General features: G+C 67.3%; 1 protein-coding gene across 5 annotated transcripts; it reads right to left on the bottom strand.

The window, feature by feature from the left end:
* Positions 1-102: 102 nt before the first annotated feature.
* Positions 103-21,408, bottom strand: MICALL2 (MICAL like 2). 5 transcript variants are annotated; one of them, XM_082359431.1, is made up of 17 exons: positions 21,133-21,408; positions 12,804-12,852; positions 10,183-10,324; positions 9,220-9,377; positions 8,436-8,548; positions 7,469-8,215; positions 5,618-5,886; positions 4,877-4,970; positions 3,867-4,021; positions 3,245-3,409; positions 2,608-2,672; positions 2,398-2,521; positions 2,190-2,283; positions 2,007-2,080; positions 1,324-1,438; positions 666-712; positions 103-313 (listed from the first exon to the last, which is right to left on the bottom strand). In XM_082359431.1, the coding sequence occupies exons 1-17, from the start codon at positions 21,273-21,275 to the stop codon at positions 219-221; spliced, it is 2,649 nt and encodes an 882-aa protein (XP_082215557.1). In that variant the 5' UTR covers positions 21,276-21,408; the 3' UTR covers positions 103-218. The 5 variants fall into 5 exon arrangements, 3 of the variants coding, with proteins under 3 accessions (XP_082215557.1, XP_082215558.1, XP_082215559.1); XM_082359432.1 differs by having other exon boundaries at positions 2,398-2,497; XM_082359433.1 differs by having other exon boundaries at positions 9,253-9,377.
* Positions 21,409-22,687: the final 1,279 nt, after the last annotated feature.

Below are 22,687 nucleotides of genomic sequence, written 5' to 3'. Positions count from 1 at the left end.
CTCAAGGCCATGGGCACATCCACGCTGGTGCAGAAACGGAACGTGGCCAAGACCCCTGGGCTGCCCAGGAGCGCGTGACCACACAGGACAGGGAACCCAGGCCACATGGTCAGTTTCTTTATTGAGGCTGCCCAGACCCCACAGAGAGGGCGGTGCAGCTCCCGCCGCCCACATTCCTACCCCACCCGCGGGTGAAGGTCTGGAGCCCCGCCAGGCAGCTACTCGGGGGTCCTGCTTCTGCTCTTCGGGGACCAGATATTGGACAAGCGGAACCTGGGCTTCTTCCTCTGGTCCCCACCACTCCTCTGCAGGTCTGGGGGACAGACACAGAGGGGTCACTCGCCCACCTGATGGCCAGTGCCCTGCGGCCTTCCCTGCCACCCGCAGAGCCTCCCGGGCCCCAGCAGAGCCCAACCGGCTGCCCTCCCCTGGGGAACCACCGTGCACCTGCCCTTAGAGTGTCCACTGGGCTGGGCACGGCTGGAGGGCAAAGCACTCCCCTCACCCTGACCACAGGGCCATCCGTGCTTCTTGGATCCCTCAAGCGATGGGGAACTCACTCCCTTAGGGTGAGCCTGCCATGTGGGTCCCAGCACCCACTCCTACAGGAGGCCCAACTCCCCCTGGGTCCAGCCCAGCCCCGACCTCCCACGCCACCCAGTCACCCAGCTTCCGGATCATGTTCTGCAGCATCTCGTCCTCCTCCTGCTCCCTGAAACAGAACGGGCTGTGAGGACCACGCCCGCGGTGGGACCGCCTGGGCCGTCGTCACACCAGGGCCCTGAGCCCACCCAACACCAGGGGCACCTGCCCTCTCACCTGCCTGTAAGCCACACCCTGGCACCACCCTCTCCCCTCCCAGGGCAGGTGCCTGCCCCCTCGGGGCCCAGCCCCTCAGCAGTGACCTGGGGACAGGAGGGGCCTGGGTGCACAAGAGGCCTCATGGGGGAGAAACTCGAAGACAGGCTGCCTGGCAGGGCCTGCCCTCGGCCTCGGCCTCACCTGCACAAAGCACCTGGCGGGTCTCCTCCTCCCGATGATCATGATCGGGAGGGGGAGGTTCTGAGCGCGAGGTGAGAACCTGGGCCCCCCTCCCCTGGGCTCCACCCTCACTGGGCCCCAAGGCCCTGCCCTCCCCTGGGCTCTACCCTCCCCTGGGCTCTACCCTCCCCTGGGCTCCGCCCTCCCCTGGGCCCCAAGGCCCTGCCCTCCCCTGGGCTCTACCCTCCCCTGGGCTCTACCCTCCCCTGGGCTCCGCCCTCACCTGGGCCCCAAGGCCCTGCCCTCCCCTGGGCTCTACCCTCCCCTGGGCCCCGCCCTCACCTGAGCCGGTCCTCATCCAGGAAGTCGATGATGTCACTGCGGTCGTTGACGGTGTTCACGTACTGGCTCAGCAGGTCCTGCTCCCGCTGCCGGTCCTGGGGGGACTTCAGACCCTCTGCAGGGACAGCTGGATCAGCCGGAGCCCTGCTGTCTCCACCCTGGTCAGGGACACAGTGACCCCACTCCCCAAGGGTCAGGCTCCTCCACTGGAGGAGGGGGTGGGGTCTTGGGGCCTATGGTGGGCTCTTGGCAACGCCGGTTGAATGAATAAGTGAACGTATGAATAAGTGAGTGGATGAATGAATGAATGAATGAGTGAATGAGTGCACAAACGACCAGCCGTATCAGAGACTGGGCACTCACTACCCGCCCCCTGCACACATTAACTCAGTCCTCACAACAGCTGAAGGAGGTGGCACTAGAACTGCCGCCACTTTCCAGGGATGAAACCCAAGCACAGAGAGGTTGAGTGACTCAGCCAAGGACACACAGCCAGGAAGGGGAGGAGCTGGAACTCCACTGCGGCTCGAGAGAGAGTGTGCCATGATCGCCTCCTCCTGGCAGCCAGCCATGAGAGGGCCTTGGAAAGCCCACACCCGTACCCACCTCCTGGGACTGAGACCCCCTCCCACCCCCTCCCACCCCCGCCGGCCTGGGCTCCACGCTGGGCGCGGGGGACGCACCCGGCTTGGCCATCAGCCGGCGCAGCTCCCCCTCGATGTCCAGCTGCTGTTCCTCCAGGCGCTGGTCCCTGGCCCTGCCGAGGTGACACGGATGTGAGCCCGGCCCGGCCACTGGCCTCCCCGCACCAGACAGGCCCGTGCGGAGAGGAGGGCTTTCCGGGAGGCCTCGGGGGGACCACGCACTTGTACATCAGCTCGGACTCCAGCCTCAGCAGCAGCTGCTTCTCGTGGATGAGCCGGAACCAGTCCACCATGAGGGCGTCCTCCGCGGCGGCGTCTGCGGAGAGGCGCTGGCTGGGCGCGGGGCGGGCGGGGCCTGCGCGGGGGCGGGGCCGGGGCCCAGGGTCGAGCTGGCGGAGGGGGTTGGGGAGGGGGTCGGCCCGGGGCTCACCCTCCTCGGCCGCACGCAGGCGCTTCTCCAGCTCCACGCCCCGGAGCTCCAGGGCGTCCAGCTGCTTCTCGATGTCCTGCACCTGCCGCTGGATCTCCTCCTGGGGCACGTAGTCAGGGTGCAGCTGGGGATGAGGACGTGGTGAGGGGGTGGGGGCGGGGGGCCCCCCGGGGCTGAGCCCCTCACCCACCTGCACCCTAGCCTACTCACCCTGACCGGGGAAGGCACTGACTCGCCAGGCGGAACAGGGATGCCGGCTGGGCCCGAGGGCCTCCCTGGAGAAGGGGCAGGACAGACCTCTTCAGGCACCGGGCCCAACGTGACCCAGGCGTGGTCTGGAAGGGGGCCTGACCCCCCACCCAGCCCCATCCTCCCGGGACACCCCCTACACCCCGGCTTCCCTGCTGCACCCAGCAGGCCCCTGGGCAGCCCCGGCTGGTGTCCAAAGGGCGAGAGCTCACGGACAGACCCAGGCCCCGTCCCCGAAGTCCCCGTGCCCACCCGAGCCCCTGCCCTCCTCCAGGTCAGCAGCATCGGACACGCTGCCAGCACCCCGGCCACCCTTCTCACCAGCTGCCAGGAGCAAACGCTCCATCGTCACCGAGCGTCTGCGGACTCAGGCACCAGGAGGCAGGTGAGGCCCCCTCCGGGCCTCCCGCCCCCGCCCCGCCTCCTCGCCCAGCCTCCTCCAGGTGCGCGAGGCTGCTGGCCCCCAGGCTCGTCTTCCCTCCATTCTAGGCTCCGTGGGCTCCTATACATCCTCCAAACCCCCGCCGGGCACATCCTCCTAGAGGAGCCCCCTTCATCTGCACCCCAAGCAGGAACCAGGCGGCGTCCCTGGGCTGACCTGGTTTGCCCTGGGGAGGGGCTTTCTCCTCCTTCTTCCGGCTCCAGGCAGGGGCTTCCTTCCCCAAGGGCTCCGGCTGAAGCCAGTTGCCAGAAACGTCCAGGCTGGCAGGGACCGCCAGCTTCCTGCGGCGGGACGGGGATTGCAACGGGGAGGGGGATGCAGCTGCCCACGGGTGGGGGACAGAGTCACATGTCAGGTCAGCAGGCCCGGCGCCCTCCCCCCACCGCTTCCCTGAGCTGGGCCCCCCCAGAGGGGCACCAACACGGGAGTCAGCCCTCACAGCCACGTCCTGCCTGACGGGAGGGGCCACGTCCTGCCTGACGGGAGGGGTCACGTCCACGGGAGGGGGAAGGGGCAGAATCCTGACCCCCGACAGCACACGGGGAAACGAGCCCAGTGGGTTGGTGACCTGTGCAAGGACGGCTGAGTGCTAAGAACAGACACGCACAGTCACGCACGTGCACAGGCATGCACACGCGCATTACACACACACACACACACACCCGCCAGAACCACCCGCTCCCCTGGCCAAGCAGGGCCACTGCCCCCAAGGAGGGGACCACCTAGACCCGGGTTGCCTGGCTGGGGACAGCCGGGGGGGGCTTTTGTCTGGCATTACCTAGGAGGCTGGTCCCGGCCGGGCCTGGTGTCCTGTCCACTCGCACAGGGGTCAGGGTGATGTGGACACCCCCCTGGGAGCTCCCAGAGACCTTCTGGGGTGCGTCACCCGCCCTCGGCTCTCCCAGGACCTGAGGCTCCTTCAGCTCCAGAGCCCTGAATGGGAGGCAAGAGGTCGGTGGGGCCGGGAGGCTGTCCAGCAGCCCTGTGCAGACAAGCCTGGGGGGAGCAAGCCGGCCCGAAGCGGGGCCTCGCGGTGCCCCTCGGGCTCGCGTCCCCGACTCTCCCCCCTCCTGGAACACAGGTGCATGTGGACAGGTGCACCTACGTCACAGGTGTGAGCATGTGTTCAGGTACCCACAGCCGATGCACACATGGGCACCGGCCCCACCCCTACCTGGGACCCCGAGCATGTGTGACGGACCCCCGCGGGGCACACGGGGCAGCTGCCACGCACAGCGGACCCGGACCAACATGGGCTCAGTCTCCTGTGTGACCCCAGCGGCTGTGACCTCATCCACGGAAGGCTGCAGTGGCCTTCTCTCCCTCTCCATCCTAACTGAGCTTTCCGGGGGGGCCGCCCCCTCCCCATAGTGAACGGGGGTCCCAGCCCAGCACCAGGGTCAGGCCTGGTGGGCGCACACCAGCGAACGTGCCCTCATTCACCAGGGCCTCCAGACTGGTTCAGAGCGAGGATACCGAGGGTCCTGATGGACCCTCCCTGACCTTCCAAGTCCAGCTACCCGAGGGCACTTGGCCTGTGTCACTCAGGCTGGCACGAGCTGGTTTCTGCTTCTACAGCTGACACGCACGGTGAGACGTGCACACAGCCCTGCTGTGGATGTCAGTTCACATCCTCCCGGTGTGTGTGTGTGCTGTCATTCACCTGCAGGCACGTGTGAAGCGCCTACTGTGTGCCAGGCCCTGTGCGTGCCCCGGACACAGGCTCCTGTGCGCACAAACCCACGGCACGGGCATAGGTCCAGCGCCCCCAGCCCATCCACCCCTCACCTCTCAGCGGGGCTCTTCTTCTCCACGGGCTTCAGGCGGGCCCTCCATCCTGCCGGCCCGTCCTCCTGGGCCTCCTGGGGGCTGGCACTCGGGCCTGGGTGGGGGTGAGGGGGGGTGGTCTGCTGGGAAAGGCTGCACCCCCCCACCCCTTCTTCCTGCTGCCACCCCACCCTCAGGTACCCCTGCGGCCGGTCTGGCTCCCGGGACGGAGTGGGAAGAATGCTTCGTGTGGTGCGTGCTCTGAGCCAGCTCAGTGATACCACGGGTGCCCCTAAGAGACAGCCCAGCACCCAGAAGGGACCAACCCTGCAGTTCCGCAGAAAGTGTCCAAAACAGCCCAGAGCCCAAGGCCAGGGCAGTCAGGGGGGGCTTCAGGGCCTTCAGAGCACAGGGCCACCGTCGCCAGGACAGGGCAGTGATGACAGACGCACGCGGACAGCGGCGGCCAACCCCACAGGAGCGGGGAGACCCCCCAGAGTGCGGCAAAGCGGGAGAGCAGCGTGGCTGCCCGCCGGGCGCTGTCACCAGGGGACAGCGGCGCTGCAGGGACTGGGCCACGCGGCGTCCGGCAGGCGGGCGATGGTGACACAGGGTGACGGATCCCCAGGCCGGACCCCGGGAGCCAGACTGTGCAACAGCAAACCGCGGCAGAACCACAGGCCGGGAGCAGAGCGGCCGCGACACACGGCGACAGCCTGGGCGCGGTGACCCCAGCTCCACCCATGATGTGGGGGCCCTTACCCTTGGCCCGCGGGGCCTCCGGCTTCAGCCTGGAGCCAGCGCCCGCCCCGACGGCCCCTGAGGGTGCAGCCGAGCCTTTCCTGCCCGCCTGGGGCGGCGCGGACACCCGCGAGGTGCTGCCCACGCTCAGGGGGGCCGGCGGCGCGGTCTTCTCAGCGGGGCTAAGGGCCTGCAGAGACGCCGACTGGGACCGCTTGGCTGATGGACTTGCTCCTGGCCCTTCGGATCTGGGATGGGAACCGGGAGCAGGGCTGGTGGCGAGGGAGGGCCTGTGGGTGAGGGCGCAGGTGTCGCGCATGGGTGCATCCGGAAGCCCCCCGCCACGACCCCCAGGCAGAAGCCCCTCGGCCTCCCCTGGCAGCTGCTCCCCAGTGCCCACCCTCCCCTCCCGAGGGATGAGGCGGGCCGTAGGCAGACGTCACCCTCCTGTTCAACCCCGGCATCAGCTGACATTAACACACCCCCAGACGCACCGCGCCTAGGGCGCTGCCGTGGGGTCTGCCCCCCGGTGCCTCCCTCCTCCACCCACCCGCCCGCTCAGGAGCAGCTGGGCCTTCAGCGTGGAGGCCGAGCTCCATCCTGAGCCACATCCAGGAGGCCCGTACGCGGCCACCCTGCATCCCCCCCCACGTGCACACGTGCAGGAAGTAAGGCCGCCGGCAGGGTCCCCGGGCACCCCCGCAAGCCAGGGAAGCTGCTCCGTGTGCCCCGGGCCCCTTATGCGACCAGGTCCTCCCCCCCTGCTCCTCCCCCATCCCGGGCTGGACTCCCAGGAGGAGCCGGGCCAGGTGCGCCCCAGGGAGCACTCCCGGGAGAGCCCTTACACACCCTCACCCCCGACAGCCTCGGACACCGCTCAGCGCTGGGGCGGCAGGCGGGCCCGCTCTCCCCACCCCGTGCCCTCCCTGGGAGCCCCTGGCACCACCAGCTGGCCCAGCGGGGGTGAGCAGCTCCAAGCGGGGAAGGCCCCCCACAGGAGAGGCAGCACGAGGCAGTGGGCACAGCCGTCGCCAGCGTGGTGTGGAGACTTGCTGGGTGACCGTAGTGGGGCAAGCGGTGTCCCCCCAGATCCCCGCCCCCCGGAAGCTCAGGGTGTGACCTGACTTGGAAGCAGGCTCTTGGCAGGTAAAATCAAGTTAGGACGAGGTCATCCTGGACTACGGAGGCCCTGACACCGAAAACAAGCGCGAAAAGGAGAGGACAGACGCACAGAGAGGAGGCCGTGAAGACAGAGGAGACACGAGTCGAGGGCGGCGGGCGCCCCCCGGAGCTGGAGGAGGCAGAGGGAGCCCCCGCGAGCCTGCGGAGGGAGTGGCCCTGCCCACACCTGGAGTTCCGACTTTGGGCCTCCAGCTCTGTGAAGGAATAACGTCCGCTGTTCCAGCCACCCAGGCTCGGTGCTGTGTCCAGCAGCCCCAGGGCAGCAGCACGGCGACCCTCCTTCACCCCGTCACCCCGGCTGCTCCGTGTCCATTGTGCAGAAGGCACGAGGCCCTGGGCAGCCCCGCTCGGGTCAGACCAGCCAACGCTCGGACCACCCCCGGCCTCAGTTTCCTCATCTGTGAAATGTGTCCTCACGTAGGACTGGGTGCGGCCAGGCCCCGGGCGGCAGCGTCACTGCACCCGTGCCCCCAAGCACGTCAGACCGGCTCTACAGCGTACAGCCGTGTCCCCGTCCTGCCGGCCACCTGGCACTCTGCTCCCTCGTCTACGTCGCCACATTTCCCAGACGGGGAAACTGAGGCAGGGGACGTGCAGCCCCGCAGGGCCAGAGCCCAGAAGCCCTCCCCGGCCGCCCCAGCCCCGCGGGCCTCCTGGGGCCGCAGCCCCTGCCCCTCCTCCTCCACCCACCTGCCGGGTGCCTGAGCGCCAGCCGCCCCCAGCTCGGGGAGCGCCTTCCGGAGGAAACTCAACGCCTGCCCCCTGCTGCCATCCCTGCGGGGAGCGTCCGCGGCAGCCGGGCCGGCGCCGGGCGTCTGGAAGAAGCTCTCCCGGGCCTGCTGCGTCCTGGAGGACGATGGGGTCCAGGCCGGGGCGCTCGCCGGGACCGGAGACGCTGGCCTTGAACTGAGCTTGGTCTGAGGGGCTGCCCCTCGGGGGGTTACCCGGCCTTGTGGGGTGGCCGGGCGAGAGTTCCGGGCACTCGGGGTCACGGCGGAACGAGGGCTGCCTGCCGGCGACGACCACCCCGTCGGAGAGCTGTTGGTCACGTGAGTGCTGGCCTTGCCACCCACGGGGCCCACCGAGAGCCTGGCCCCGGCTGGGCTCCCCGCGTGGACGTGGGAGCAGGCGGTGGCCGGAGGGTCAGCTGCAGCTGGAGGGGAACCTTTGGCAGTCGAGCTGCCCGCCGCGGGCCCCCACGCCGGCGGCCTGGCCTTTGGCCCTGCGTCTCTCTGCCCGCTCGCCTCCTGGGCCTTCTTCGGGGAGCCAGGGGTCTTGGGGTCCATGGACATGGCTCCAGGCCGCCTGGGGGTCAAGCCCGGCAACGTGGGGCCGGCAGAGGCGGTTTCAGGGTGGTGGCCGGAGCAGACGAAGACGCCGGGCTCTGCCGTGGCCTTGTAGGCCCCCGAGTGCAGCGTGTTGGAGCACTGCTTACACCTGCGGTGGGCGGGGAAACCGGAGGGGGCTCCAGCCACAGGCGCGTTCACTCGCGCCTCCCCAGAGCAGGCACACGTGGATCCCGGGTCCCCTCGTGCGGGTGGCGGCTCACTCAGCAAACACCTCTTCTCCCAGGCTCCCCCAGGGCCCTCATCCGGGCCGCTCGTCCCACCGGCACGCACACGGGTGCACACTCGCGCACACACGCACACGGGCCCACCTGAAGCAGCTCCGGTGGTACAGCTTCCCATCTGCCAAGTGCCGCTGCACAAGGTGCACGTGCTGCCCGCAGACGCCACAGGTGCTGCTGACAGAGCCACCTGCAGCCTGGCCCTGGGGGGGGAAGCCATTGACGGGCCTGCCCCACCTCCCCTCCTCACAGCCACCCCGTCAGCGGCCAGAAGATCCCACTGTACAGACCGGAGAGCGGAGGTCCCGGAGAAGGCTCGTGCCCAGGCCGCCGGACTCTGCGTTCAGGGTCTCCAGCCTGGCCCAAGGGGAGCGGGCTGGGGGCTGACTTTGGGGGTCTCCGGGGGCCAGGAGGCAGATTCTGGCACCTCCTATTCCCACCCCAAGGTGCAGAAATCCTACCCAATCCCCAGTGCCCCGCCCCAAGTCATCACCCTGTCCTGTCTCCACCTCTGAAAAGTGGGGCAAGCCTACCTCACTTTGCAGGGCTGGCCTGGGAGTGAAGGACATGCCCACATGCTCTCCTGGCCCTACGGGGTGGGGGGACGGCCTAGGCAAGACACCCGCTCGGGGCCCTACTTGGCCTTTGGGGCCTCCCTGGCCTCGGTTTACCAGTCTGTACAACGGGGATCATATCCCGACCACCACTCGGGGAGCCAGTCCAGGGGGCAGCTGAGGCCGTGTCTGGGACCCGAGGGGATCCCACCCCACCCTGGGCACTGTGGGTGAGGGACACACTCAGGCCCAAGAGCCTCACTCAGTGGAAGCTGGTGGAAAACCCAAGAACCAGAGGGAGGGCGGGCCAGGGCGCTTACAGCCTTCCGCTGGACAGTGGGGTTTGTGCTGACCGGAGACAGCGGCTGCCCCCGGGCTGGGGTGGCCGAGGGCCTGGCAGGTTGGGACGGGGCCTTCTTTCCAGAGGGTTCCTCACTGGCGTCCGACAGGGGCCTCTTCACGCCGGCCATGCCCCCAACTGGCACGAGACATACAGGGTCAGGGGCCCCGGCCCCACATGCTGGCTCTGAAAGACTCTGGGGCCACCCCTGGTCCGGGTTCCCTGGGGGTGCCAGTGCCCAGCCCGAGACCTGGAGCGGGGGGTGGGGATGGGCGGCCCCTGCTCTCTGGGGGCCGGGGAGGGGTAGCCCCAGCGAGCATCCATTCCCAGCAGGGGCCTGGCCTCCCCCACGCCCCTCCCCTCCCCTCCGAGAGCCCGATCTGAGGTCAGGGAAAAGGGACTTTCTGTTTCTCCACCAAGTAGGGCTCTAAGGCAGGCTGGCCGTGCGCCCAGAGCGATTCCGGGGATTTCTAAGCCCGGGTGAGGCGGGGCGGGGCGGGGGGCTGGTGCTGAGCTGCTGGTGCACCAAGTGGCTGGAATGATGAACCCAGGCCGGCCCCTCCCCTGCCCGGCCTGCCCTCAGCCACCCTGCCAGGGCCAGCTGACCCCCAGCACCACGTGGGGGCCTCTGCAGCAGGGCCTGGGAGCCCACACGGGCCAGCCACGCCGCCCGAGGCAAGAGCTGTGCGCACAGATCCCAGGCGAGCAGACGGGCAAACCCAGGCCCAGGGAGGGAAAGGCGCGGAGCTGGGTGTGTCGCCCGGTGGACAGGGAGGGGGACGGCTGAGCCGGCTCCAGCAGGGGCAACGGGAGGCCTGGGGGCCTGGACCCGGCTCGTCACTTGCAGCAGGACGTGGAGGAGGTGGCAGCACCCACGGCGGTGCTGGCTGCGGGCTGGGGGGCCGGGCGAGGACCCGAGAGGGAGGGCCCTGCGGGCACTCACTGGGGGAGCGCCCGTGGAAGTAGTTGTAGTACTGGGACACGTAGGTCAGGACGCTCAGCCGGTCGGGCACCTTCAGGGCCACCATGTCCTCGGCGTCCAGCAAGGCCGGGATGCCGAGCTGCTCCTCAGCCACACGGAAGGCCTGGGGTGGGGGGGCGGTCAGTGGGGGGGCTGGGAGGCCCCTCCCCCGCCTCGGCCAGGCCGCCAGCTCCCCCCGGAGGGAAGGCGGGAGGGGCCCGAGGCGACAGAGCCGCTTGCAGCCCGGAAAGGTCTGGACTCAATCAGCCTGCACGGCCTCCCCGGCCTCGGTTTACCCGTCTGTACCACGGAGAGCACAGCCCAGTCACAGGACCGAAGGAGCTCTGGGGCCCGTCCCGGCGGGTCCTCGGTAACAGCAGCTGAGGCCATGGCCCGGTCCTGAGGGGGCCCTGCCCAGCTCGGGCTATTTGCTCTGGGACTTCAGCCCCAGGTCACCGTGGAGACCCCCTCAACAGCCCCCACACCCCTAAATCTGTACGCCCCTGGCCAGCACCGACCTTACAGGTCAGGGGGCAGCTTTCTTTCTCCATGGGAGGAGCCTTCCCCAGGCCAGGGGGAACACCTGTGTCCTAGGAGACAAAGCCGGGCAAGGGACACTCACTGGGCGGGGGTGGGGGTGGGCTCCCCGCCCTGGGGGACGCAGATCTCTGCTGCTGCTTCTTCCCCGCCCCCGCCACAGTTGCTTCCTCTGCCCTGACTCTGCAGTAGCCGGTGGGGGCTCCTCCCCTCCCTCCCTCCCCCATCCCCTTCCTCCCCTGCCCTCCCTCCCTTCCCTCCCCTCCTCTCCCCTCCCTCTCCTCCTCTCCCCTGCCCTCTCCCTCCCCTGCCCTCCCTCCCTTCCCTCCCCTCCCCTCCCTCCTCTCCCCTCCCTCCCTCCTCTCCCCTCCCTCCTTCCCTCCCTCCTCTCCCCTCCCTCCCCTCCTCTCCCCTCCCTCCCCTCCCTCCCCTGTCCCCTCCCTCCCCTGTCCCCTCCCTTCCCTCCCCTCCCCTCCCTCCTCTCCCCTCCCTCCTTCCCTCCCTCCTCTCCCCTCCCTCCCCTCCCTCCCCTTCCTCCCCATCCCCTCCCTCCCCCCCTCCCCTCCCTCCCCTCCCTCCCCTGTCCCCTCCCTCCCCTGTCCCCTCCCTTCCCTCCCCTCCCCTCCCTCCTCTCCCCTCCCTCCTTCCCTCCCTCCTCTCCCCTCCCTCCCTGCTTCCTCTCCCTCTCCTCCCTCCCTTCCCCTGCCCTGCCAGCCCAGCGGGGCTCCTGCCTTCACACTCTAGCCCTCCCCTAAACTACCACGACCCCCACCTCAATCTTTGTGCGTCTAAGACGAGGCCCCTGGGCTCCCAGACCCGCAGGCTCCAGCAGTGACCACCCCGCCACACTAGGAACAAAGGCCTCCTATTGCCTCTGACTCCTTCAAAATATTGACTTGGCCAAAAAGTTCGTTTGGGTTTTTCCGTAGGATCTTATAGTAAAACCTGAACGAACTTTTCGGCCAACCCTATATACCCAGAAGCTGGCCACTCCGGCTGCCAGCGCCGGCCCCCTAACCCCACCCTGCTGTCTGCACAGAGCCTGCGGAAGCGAGCAGCTCCTATGGCGCAGCAGCCTTCAGAGAAGAAGCCAAGTCCCCCCACACCCCAGCCTCCTCTCTGTCCCAGCCTCCCCACCGCCCACCCGTCCCTCTGTTCCCGCCGCACCCCCCTTGCTGCTTCCCACAAGCTTGGTGCCCTCCAGCCCCAGAGCCTTCACCCCTGCAGCCCCCTCTCCTTCGTCTTCGCCCAGCGTCCCTGCCCCTCACCACGCCCCCACCCCACCTCTTCCCTGCGGCTCCCGTTCCCGCCCGCACGCTATCTGTGGTCAGCGTGGCCCAACGACCCTGTCACGGTGGACACATCCTACTCTCAGCCATCCACGTGTGGCTAGTGAGTGCCTGAAACGTGGCCAGTGCAGCTGAGGAACTGAATGTGTCATTTTCTTTCATCTCAGTTAAGTTAAATTTAAATTCCAATCGCCAGCACCGGGGGTGCTGCCCCCAGACTCGCAGACCTGACGGGGGCGGGCGTCCTGCTCGCGGCTGCACCCCGGCAGGGGCCACAACGGAAGCGCAGAGGACACGGGCCAAGTTTCTGGGCATCAGCCCCATGGGGTCACGGAGCTCATTTTGCAGCAGGGAAGCTGAGGCTGGCCGGCACGGGGTGGGGTCCCACAGCAGGATGGCTGGACAGGACGTGAACCCAGCCAGCCTGAGAGCGGGTCCATCCCCGGACCCACCTGGGGGCCCTGCCCCACAGAGCCACCTCTGACCCTGCTCTGCCTTGGGTGGGAAGGAGGGTCCGGCCCTCCCCTCCCCTCCCCTCCCCTCCCCACCAAGAAAAAGAGGGACCAGGAGGCCTGGCTACGAGATCAGGGGCTATTCTGGGGAGCTGCGGTTGCCCAGCTCGGGACAGGCTGTAGAGCCCGGCGGCGAGTGCCCGGCCTCCCCCTGCCCACCTGTGGGCAGCAGTGACTCCGCGGCTACCCCGTGGGAGGCTGTGCCCACTCGGGTCCCTGGGACACGGGCTGGGGACGGCGCAAACCGGGCTGAGAAGGCACTCACCAGTTTGTTGTTCTCGTAAATGTTTTCCTTCCTGAGGGCATCGAAGTTTCTGGAAAATTAAAACACAAGTGTTCAAAGTAGCTCAGGGTCCAAAAAGGGAGGGGCCACAAGGGCCTCAAAGGTCATCTTGCCCAAAGGGGGAAACCGAGGCCAGGGGTGGGGCAGTGAAGGAGCGAGGTCACACAGCGACCAAGAGGAGGGCTGGGCACCAGGCCTCAGGTTCTGGCCCTGCCCTGGGCCCGGGGATGCCGTCCAGCACCTCCCGTGACCTGGGGCCCAACGGCCCACACGGGCCCCCAGCTGCAGACTCCACCCCTCGCCCTGCAGAGGTTGAGCCCCACCTCCGCACCGCCCAGTTAGGTGTAGCTGGAAGCAGGCCCTGGGTGGCCGAGCGGGCGGCCCAGCCAGGGCCCAGCTCAGGGTGGGCTGCTTCCCCCTGGGCAGCTCACGGGCCTGGTGGGTCACGGGAGGCCGATGTCCTGGGGTTGAAGGGCTCCTGTGGGCGGAGCTCCACGCTGCCCACTGGTCAGGGCAAGCCGGGCCCTCGTTCCACCTCCCGGTTCCCACCATTTGCTTTATTTACCCAGCGCCTCCCATGAGCGCAGCTGTTCTCAGCTCTTTAAAAATATCAACTCGCACCTGCAGACGCCATCAATGCCCGCCTCTCACAGATGAGGCGATGTGGCACAGAGAGGCTCCGTGACTTGCCTGAGGTCACACAGCGGGAAAGCAGGACCAGAGCAGGGCCTCGGCCCCAGCGTCCAGGTGTTTGGGGTTCGAACGCACCCACCAGGTGCCCAGCCGTCCTCCCGAGGGGGCACACCCTCAAGGCTGAGAATATTAGAGCCCCCGCTGCCTCCCACACACACTTGACCATAGGGGTGCAGGGGCCCCAGGCCCGGCCAGAATGGTAGGCCTCCCCGGAGAGGCCAGGAGCACAGCGATCGTTCCGAAAGGAGGAGAAGCCCAGCGCCAGCTCCAGGCCGGGCCCGGCACTCCACACACACGCCCGGCACAGCACACCTGGGAGGGAGCTCCGACCGGAAAACACAGCCAGACCCCAGCAGGCGGCCGGCCCAGCACGGGATGTTCGGCCACGCGGCCCAGCGCCTTCGGGAGGGCTGGTTAAATACAGATCTGTCTGTCTGTCCGTGTGCTGGGCGGCAGCCTTGCCACTCTGAGGTCAACTGGCTTGTTCCGGAAGCCTCGTGGCACAGGAGAGAGCTGGGGGCAGGGCAGGGGGGCCCCATCCCGACTCATCCCGGCCGTGCTGTCTGACCCGGGCGGGCCCCCCTCTTCTCTTGGGGCCTCAGGGTCCCCGTCTAAGAGGGTGACCACAGCTTCTCATGGTGAATTTGAGGGCGTTGGCTCAAGGTCGGGCAGGTGGCAGACAGAGGGGGCAGGGGAGACCCTGCGGCCACCTGGCCTAGGATGGCCTGGCTCCCAGACCTGACCGTGCACTGACCCCACCTCCCTGACCCTGTGACATCCCCGGGAGGCCTATTACACAGATGAGGAAACTGAGGCTGGGGCAGCGGCTGGCCCTGGGCCACACTTCGGGGGTGGGAGGAGGACAGGGGCTGCGGTTGGCCCACCTCCCGCCTCAGGGGCCCCATCGGCCTCCAGCTGCCGTTCATCAACCTGCCCGGCTCTTCGGGAAGCCTCCCAGTTTCCGCCTGGACCACCTCCCAGGTAACATGTTCCAGATGTGAGACCACCCCAGGAGAACAGAGGGTGCTTTGTGCCCAGGACAGGACGGCGGACAGACCTGTCTGTGGGGGACAAATGGCCGGAGGAGTGGGAGGGTGGGCGTGGCAGCCCGACACCCAGCGATGTCCACGGCACGTGGAGTGGCCGGGCTCCGTCCGCCGCCCCGGGGGCTCTCAGCCGTGCAGGCCCCTCCATCCTCAGCGACTGGGGTCTTGGGAGCGCCTCTCCCTCCCTCCCCCCACCACCCCTTTGAAAGCTCAATCTCTTCTCCAGACCTGCCCAGGGTCACTGACCGAAACGGCCGTGTCCTCAGCAAGATGCCCGGTGCTGGAGGGCAGGATAACAAGGTCTGTTTTGTCTCCAAACAAGAAGGAGAAGGAAGCCCTCTGCCCCCTGCATTGGCCTCGGTCCCCCTGGGGGGCTGCAACGGCTCCGTCTTGCAATCTGGGGCAGCCAGCTGCCCCCAGCGCCCTCTCTGCCTGCAGACCCAGAGTGAGGGTCTCAGAGCTCAGCGTAAATCAGGGCACCCACGACGCGGTGCCAGCCCCCCTGAGCAGAGTCAAAGGCATGCTGGCCAGAGGGTGCAGAATTGCCCTTCCACTCAAGTTCAAGGACCACCACCCTCAGCACCAAAGCCAAGCTGCCTCCCTGGACCCACAAGCCTCCACGGCTGGGCCGGACCACCCTGGCCAGTCCCATGACTACCACGCCCCTCCCAGACTGAGCTCCCTCCAAGCACCCCAGGGCCTTGGCTCACGCTGCTGCCCGTGCCCAGAGTGCCCCTGCCCATCTCCCGAGGCCTGAGCTCACGTCCCCTCAGCAGGGGGTTCCGCCAGCATCAACTGGGTCCCTGAGAGCTGCGGGGCCGGAGCTCTGAGGCCAGCGGGCTGGCAAAGACGGGCGAGGGGTCAGAACTGCCTCGCAAATCCCTTCAGAGAGCGCCAAGGAGAGGCCCGCCCGTCCCCGTCAGGAAGTCCAACGGGACCAGGTTTCTGCCAGCAGGCGAACCCCTGGTGGGATGGGCTGAATTGTCCCCCAAAAGAGGCCCGATGGAGTCCTAACCCCCACGACCTCAGGACGTGACCTTATTTGGAAACAGGGACTTTACAGAATCAAGTTAAAGTGGGCCACTGGGGGCCCTAATCCAAAATGACTGGTGTCCTCACAAACAGGGGAAATTTGGACGCAGAGATGTGCAGAGAGGGAGGACGAGGAGGAGGCCTGGGGAGCAGACAGCATCTGCACACCCAGAGCGGAGGCCCCAGAAGGAACCAGCCCTGCTGACACCCGCCCTGGGCTCCTGGACGGAACGGGTGGACGGCTCCTTTCTGTGGTCTCAGCTGCCCATTTGCAGGACCTTGATCAGCAGGCCTCACGGGCTGATACCTTGGGCTGGCCTCAGGGAGGCGGCCGGCTTGCGTTTAAGGCCTTGCAGGATCAAACTGCATCAGCATCTTCATCCGAGAACCTGCGCACCGGCGGGCGGGGACCGAGGGCACCCTCCCCAGGTAGATCATTTTTTTAGGTGAACTCCTGTATTTAAAATCGGGGATGTTCTGGAAATTCCCAGTGGTCCAGTGGTTAGAACTCCGCGCTTCCACTGCAGGGGGCACAGGTTCGATCCCTGGTCGGGGAACTAAGATCCCACAAGCCGCTTGGTATGGCCAAAAATAAAAATAAAAAAATAAAAATCAGGTATGTTCTGCTATGACTCCAAGGTACCTGACTGGGGCCAGGCACACAGCTGGCACTCTGTGAACGGTGCTGATGAGTTAGTTTGTCCAGTGCTTGCTGAGTGAGGGGCCTTCGGTGGCATTTGTTTACTCTTTCAGCACCGGCCTAATGAATGAGCTCACTGGGTCTGTGTGCCGTGCCCTGCCCTGGCCGGCGCCGGGCCTGGCTGAGAGAGCCCGAGGCACGCACGGCCCCTCCCGGCCTGCTTCCCGCCGGCCACAGCTGACCAGGGCTGCTGACCTCCTCCTGCCCCCAACGCCTCAGGGGCTCTTGGGAATGTGTACCCCCTTCCAAATTCCTGGAGAGCTGACCTCACGCTGTTTATTTCCTGGAACTAAATGCAACGGCACAGGGGTGGGCGCTGGGACTGGGGGCGGAGTGGGGTGCGGGGGCAGATGACAGAGGCCCAGCCTTTTTTCCGGGCATCCCCAGCACATCTGGAGTTAATCCCACCGGGAAGGGGAGCAGAGAGGGAGAGTGAGAGACAGACAGACAGACAGAGAGGCTGAAATACAGATGGAGGGAGACATGGGTACCAAAGTGCCCAGAGATGAGACAGGAGAGCCCACAGGGCAGAAGCGGCGGGGAGGCAGGGTTCAGGGACAGAGACACCAAGGCAGACACCCTGGAAGAGGCCAGGGGAGAGGGTGGACGGAGGAAGCGCCCGAGGCGGGACGGGGAGAACGGGTCCCCCCTGCTGCAGGCCTTCCTCAGGCTGGCGCAGACCCCGACCCCGACCCCGACCAGGGCCCAGCCAGGAGGGGCCAGCCCGGGGCTCCTGCAGCGGCCTAAGGGGGAGTCAGGGGGGCGTCGGGCCGAGCCCCTTCTCAGCCGCAGGCCCCCAGGCCAAGAACAGAGGCCGCTGTCCCCAGGCGGCTTCCTGCTGACCACGAAGCCGGCGTGGGAGGGGAGGCCGGCGCGGACCCGGGGCCCAGCCCCCTCTGCTCCGGCCCAGGAAGCGGCTTCCGGGTGCCGGCCTCCGGGGGTGAGTCTCCTGACACCCCACGACGGTGCATCTCCAAGAGCAGTCAGGGAGCCGCCCCCACTTCTGGCCCAGCCTGGCGGGGGCCCAAGAGCTGCAGGGAAAGGTCAGGTCGCCCCCCACGGGACTGAGGAGCGGGGGAGGCCCGGCGAGTTTACACAGAACCCACTCCCTGACCCCCGACCCCTCCGCGGCTCCCAGAGGGCCGGCCGCCAGCACCCCTCCCGCCCCAACGGCCCCGGAGAAGGAAGCCCAGCCCCTGCCTCTGGGAAGGGCTGCAGCCCTGGCGTCTTGCCTGCCCCCCCTCCGCCCACCCTCCCGGCCTCCTGGAGCTTCAGTCCCTCCTGGTCCGGCTAGAGGGGAAGGAACACTCCAGCCCCACAGGTTTACAGCCCGGAGGCAGGAAGGGTGTGTTTGTTTTGAGCGGTTCCTGCGCTCACCTGGCCGCTCCTCGGCTGGCGGGCGGCGGGCGGATGTGGCGTCACTGGGGAAACAGACCCTGCGGGCGGCGGGCACCTCCAGGCCCACCTGCAAAAACTACAGCTATGGGGTGGGCACCTACAGCTATGGGGTGGGCACCTTCAGCTATGGGGTGGGCACCTACAGCTATGGGGTGGGCACCTTCAGCTATGGGGTGGGCACCTACAGCTATGGGGTGGGCACCTTCAGCTATGGGGTGGGCACCTACAGCTATGGGGTGGGCACCTTCAGCTATGGGGTGGGCCCGGTGGCCGGCCAGGTGCGGGGATGGGCCGGGCGGATCTCTGGGTGAGCCTGAGACCCCCACAGCTGTCCGTGTCCCCAGGGGGCGGCCACTGCAGGGCACAGGTGAACTCGCAGACCCCGGTGGACAGCGCCAGCGCGAGGACAGCCAGGCGGCCGGAGTCCCCAGCCGGCGGGCTCAGCGCCCGGCTCCTCCTTTCACAGCTGCTCTCCTCCGCTGGGGGCCAGGAGGAAGCAGGCTCACGGGAGCAGGAAGGTCAGGGATGAGATAAAGGGAAGGACTTCTTGGTGGCAAAGCTAGGAGACAGGGAGACAGGATGTCCACTTTCCTGCTGCCGGAGGGTCTTCACAGGATGGGGAGGGTGGGGGTGAGTGTCACCGAGTCTGAGCTCGGGGGCTCCCCCGGGAGGACGGCCACCCCACGAGGTTCCTGCGTGTTTCCTCCCCTTCGTGCACCACGGGGAGCCGGTGGGGTGGCTCAGGGCTTCTTGGTGAGACTACCCCTCCCCCAGCCACCAACTTGCCCAGAGGCATCGCGGGGACCAGAGGTGGCGGAGGGGTATTTAAGGCACAGACACAGGCCCGTGACACACATGGGCCCACACGCACGGGATTCGATCAGCCGGTACCTGTGGAGCCCCTTCTGGGCCCCGCCACGTATGGGAGCCTGACTGGTTCTCCACTGCTGCCTCAACGACTGTCCGCAAACTGGGCGCCTTAGAATAACAGACATTTATTCTGTCCCTCCCAGTCTGGAGACCAGAAGTCTGACATCAAGGTGTCAGCAGGGCCAAGCTCCCTCCGGAAGCTCAGGGGGAGATTCTGTTCCTTGTCCCTCCCAGCCGCTGGTGGCCTTCCCTGTCTGTGGCCACGTGCCTCCATCTCTGCCCCCGTGGCCTCCTCCTCCCAGGCACCTGCAGAGCCCTCACCTGGCAGCAACGGCCATACTTGCTGGGCCCCAAGCGGACCTCCCTCATCCACTGACCTCCGACTGCGTGCTGTTAACTACTGAGCGCGTGTCACGTGCCAGACGTCGTCCAGGCACCGGGGACACAGCAGTGAACAAAGCAGACAGACATCCCCACCCTCTGGAGCTGAAAGTCCAGTGGAGGCAGGTGGCCAGTGACCAAGCCAGCAGTAAGTGAGATAACTCACTCCCGTGTGCGAGGGTGCGGCCTCCTCCTCCTCCTCCCAGCGTCCTCCGTGCACAGCCTTCACCACCCTCTGGAGCTGCCTTGAGCTTCTGTTCATTTATCTGTTTGCTTTCTGGCTCTGTACCTAAACCGTCACTCCCTGAGGCAGGGGCCAAGGCCACCTGGTACAGTACACAGTGCTGTGTATACAGCAGGCACTCAGTAATGGCTATGTGAACTGCTGTAAGACACCAGCTTGTGCCAGCACGTGGACACACCCACATGTGCACGCCTGTGATCACCCGCGGGCAGTGCGTGCTGGGACAGGTGCACACACACACACACACACACACACACACACACACACACACGCACACACAGAGGTCTCTAACCCCAGCACAGCTGGGAACAGATGGAAGCTCCCAGGGCTCGGAAAGGCCCCAAATCTCCATTTACTCCCGCGCGGCGTCCTGAGGTTGCTGGGCTGGCAGAGGGCGGCACCCTCTTTCCCGCCAATGGCGGACTTCTCCCGCTGACCCGGTCCGGGCTCCCTGGGGTCAGCCACCAGCCAGCCTCCCGGGGACCCTGCCTGGCCCAGGCTCCACTGCCAGTCCGTCTCCCAGTCTCCCAGTCTCCACGACCCCGCGCCCCGGCCCCCCACAATCAAAGCTCAGCTCCGGGTGTTCAGAGTGGAAGCGCATGCTGCCCCGACATCTGGCTCTGAGGGCAACTAGGGCAAATCCGCGGGCAGCGAGCAGAGAGGGCTCCCCACGCCGCCCCACAGATGCGTTTCACAACCCCAGGGGGAGGAGGAAATCCGTGCAGGCCTCTTTCTTAAGACTAGCTTCCCCATAGAGGGCGGTGCTTGGGGACAGTCCCTGGGCGTACAGCGGACATCTGGGTGCAGGGAAGGAGCCCCATGTGCCCGCCCTGGTTCTGCCTGACATGCTCTGTGTCCTGAACAAGGCTGTCTCCTCTCTGGGCCTCAGTTTCCCCGTCTGTACAGCAAGAGGCCCAAGGGCAGCACTGAGAAGGTGCTGCCTCTGGCTGCTCCCAGCCCGAGCCCTCCCTGGCAAACACGCTCCACCCACCCCTGGTTCCAGCCATGACTTCTCAGGAGAACACTTTTAACATTTGACAAACAGCATGCTTTTTCCAGGAGGCGTCTTCCAAGGACACCCTTCCTGAGCCTCCAACCGCCCAGCCCAGGCACCCTCCCTGGCAGCTGTACTCATTGTGAATTCTCACGAGGCAGGGGGGCCAGGGCCTCACAGCACAGAGCTGTCCCAGCAAGCCAGGTCCCAGTCACAGCCAAAGAGCGTTTGCTGAGTGAATAACAGACGGAGCGGGTCCAGGGCGGGGACAAGATCTGGCAACAAGGCTGGGCCAACCTCCCAGCCTCGACCCCTAGACCCTCCTGGAGGGAGACGACCTAGCCCCCTCCCCTCCCCACCTCCCAAGGCTCCCATCTTATGCCCCATCACCCTAGGGTAAGGAGGCCCGGCCAAGGGGACCTGGGGGGTGGGTGTCTCAAGCTTCCTGCTCTGCATTGGCCCCTCCCCCACAGTGACCCTGGGCTGCATTCCTAAAGGTGCCGGAACAGGCTGGGGGACGGCCAGTACCACACAGTAAGACCCGAGTGCCCCACACCCCCTGATCTGGTAGGTAGGTCCCAGGACAGTGGGGGTCTCAGAGGGCCCAGAAGGGCAGCTATGCCGGCCCTTTCCCAGGGAGACCGACGGGGAGGGCTGGCTGTGGCCGGAGCCCAGGACGCTGGCCTGAGTCACGGACTGACTGACTAAGCCAGCGGGGGCGGCCGGACGTCCTGGCTCCGGCCCAGCTCCACTTGGTGGTCGGGCAAACTGAGGCGCTGCAGGGGCCACGGGGCGGGCGTGCCTGCAGGGTCCGGCTCCGCTCGGCCCCAGAGCGTCCCACCAGGCCCTGGGCCGGGAGTTCTGACCGCGGCCCATTGCCCCGTCCGCAGTCCGAGCAGCCCGGCCTCAGTTTCCCCGCCGGAGGCCGGCACGCGGGGAGCGGGCGCACTCACATGAGGTCGGGCCGGTGGCGGTGCAGGATGGCGCAGAAGGCCAGGCCGTCGCGGAACGACGTGGTCATGTTGGTGATGCTCACGTCCCGGTAGCCCTCGCACTGCTGCCGGCACCACTGCTGCAGCGCTGTGATGGCCGCCATGAGGGCAGCGGCGTCCGCCCGGCCGGCGCCGGGGCTCCGAGAGCGCTCCCGGGGGCTGCGGCCCGGCCCGAGCCCGGGGCAGACGAGGAGCCCGCCCCAGAGCGCCGGGAGGACTAGGAGCCGGCGGGAGCGCGGCGGGACTCAGCCCGCCAGCCCCTGTCCCCGGCAAGGCCACGCCTCCGCCACCACAAGGCCCCGCCTTCCAGGCGCCGCTCCTCCCGGCCACGCCCCCGCCGCACAAGGCCACGCCCCATCAGGTCCCACTCCTCCCGGCCAGGCTCCGCCCCGGAAAGGCCCCGCCCCCGAGCCGGGACCGGCCCCGGCCCCACCAGGCCAGGGGCAAGGCTCCGGCCTCGAACAGGCCCCGCCCCCTATAGACCACGCCCAAGGCCCCGCCCGCCACTCGCCTCCCTCCCTCCCAGGGGTCCGCGGGAGGCTTCGAGACTGTCTTTCTTTTCAACGCCTCCGCCACCACCCTCCTGGAGCAGTGCGGTCAAGGCCACTTTACAGAAGGGGAAACAGATCTGCCCGAGGTGCAGCCGGGCAGGCCGGCTGGTGGCCCCCACCCCCGCCCGGAGCGAAGCAGGAACGCCCGTCGCATTTCTGGGCTTTGAAAGGATTTTCCCATCCGCCCTCTCTTGCCGGCGGGCATGTGAATCTCCCGGATTCCCGGAAGAGGCAGCGGAGGCTGGGGAAGGGGCATGGTGCCCGAGGTGGCCCTGCGGGGGGCGGAGGGGGGGCGACTCCCTCCAGGAGTCTCCCCGCCTGCGGCCTGTGCGCACGGGCTGCTCCTTGGGCCTGAGACCCCTCGGGGGTCTTGGTGTCCTGATCTGCTTCCCAGTTTTCCACTTTGAGCATCTGTGACCCAAGTCATTAAGGAAAAGTACCTCTTGTGGGGACCTCAGTTATTGGGCTGCTCCCCTCCACATTCTCGGGGAAACCTGTCTGTGGGCATGGGGACAGACAGCCAGAAACACTGACACCAGACAAGTGAAGTGGCCCCGCCCACCCGGCCCCAGGCCCAGGGCTTGTCCAGACAGGGCCTGGCAGGAGGGAAGGTGTTTTCCTGAGATAGGCCTGGCAGAGGGGCAGGGTGGCTTCTGCGCCCACTTGCAGGAGCGGAGACAGTCTTCCAGTCCAGAGCCAGCTCTTCCCTGCAGCTGGACCCTGTGGTGGCAAGCTCCCCGTCACGGGGGGCAAGCAGGCGCTAGACAGGGAGCCCCTGTGACCTGGGACTGTCGCTGGCTGTGGAGGCTGCCCTGCCCTGAGGTTTCCCAGCTAGAGGACAAGGGGCAATGTCCTGCCAGTTCCGTTGGCCTGGTGGCTAGTCCCAGAACCAGGAGCCAAGTGGGTTTTCCTGACCCCCAGGGCAGCATTTAGGAGAAGTGGAAAAGCCGGTGAGGTCGGGTAAA

The sequence above is a fragment of the Balaenoptera borealis genome, assembly GCF_965194805.1.
Source record: "Balaenoptera borealis genome assembly, chromosome: 16".
NCBI lineage: Eukaryota > Metazoa > Chordata > Mammalia > Artiodactyla > Balaenopteridae > Balaenoptera > Balaenoptera borealis.
The sequence above is the reverse complement of the archived record's forward strand: the minus strand, read 5'-3'. Positions and strand labels throughout refer to the sequence as shown.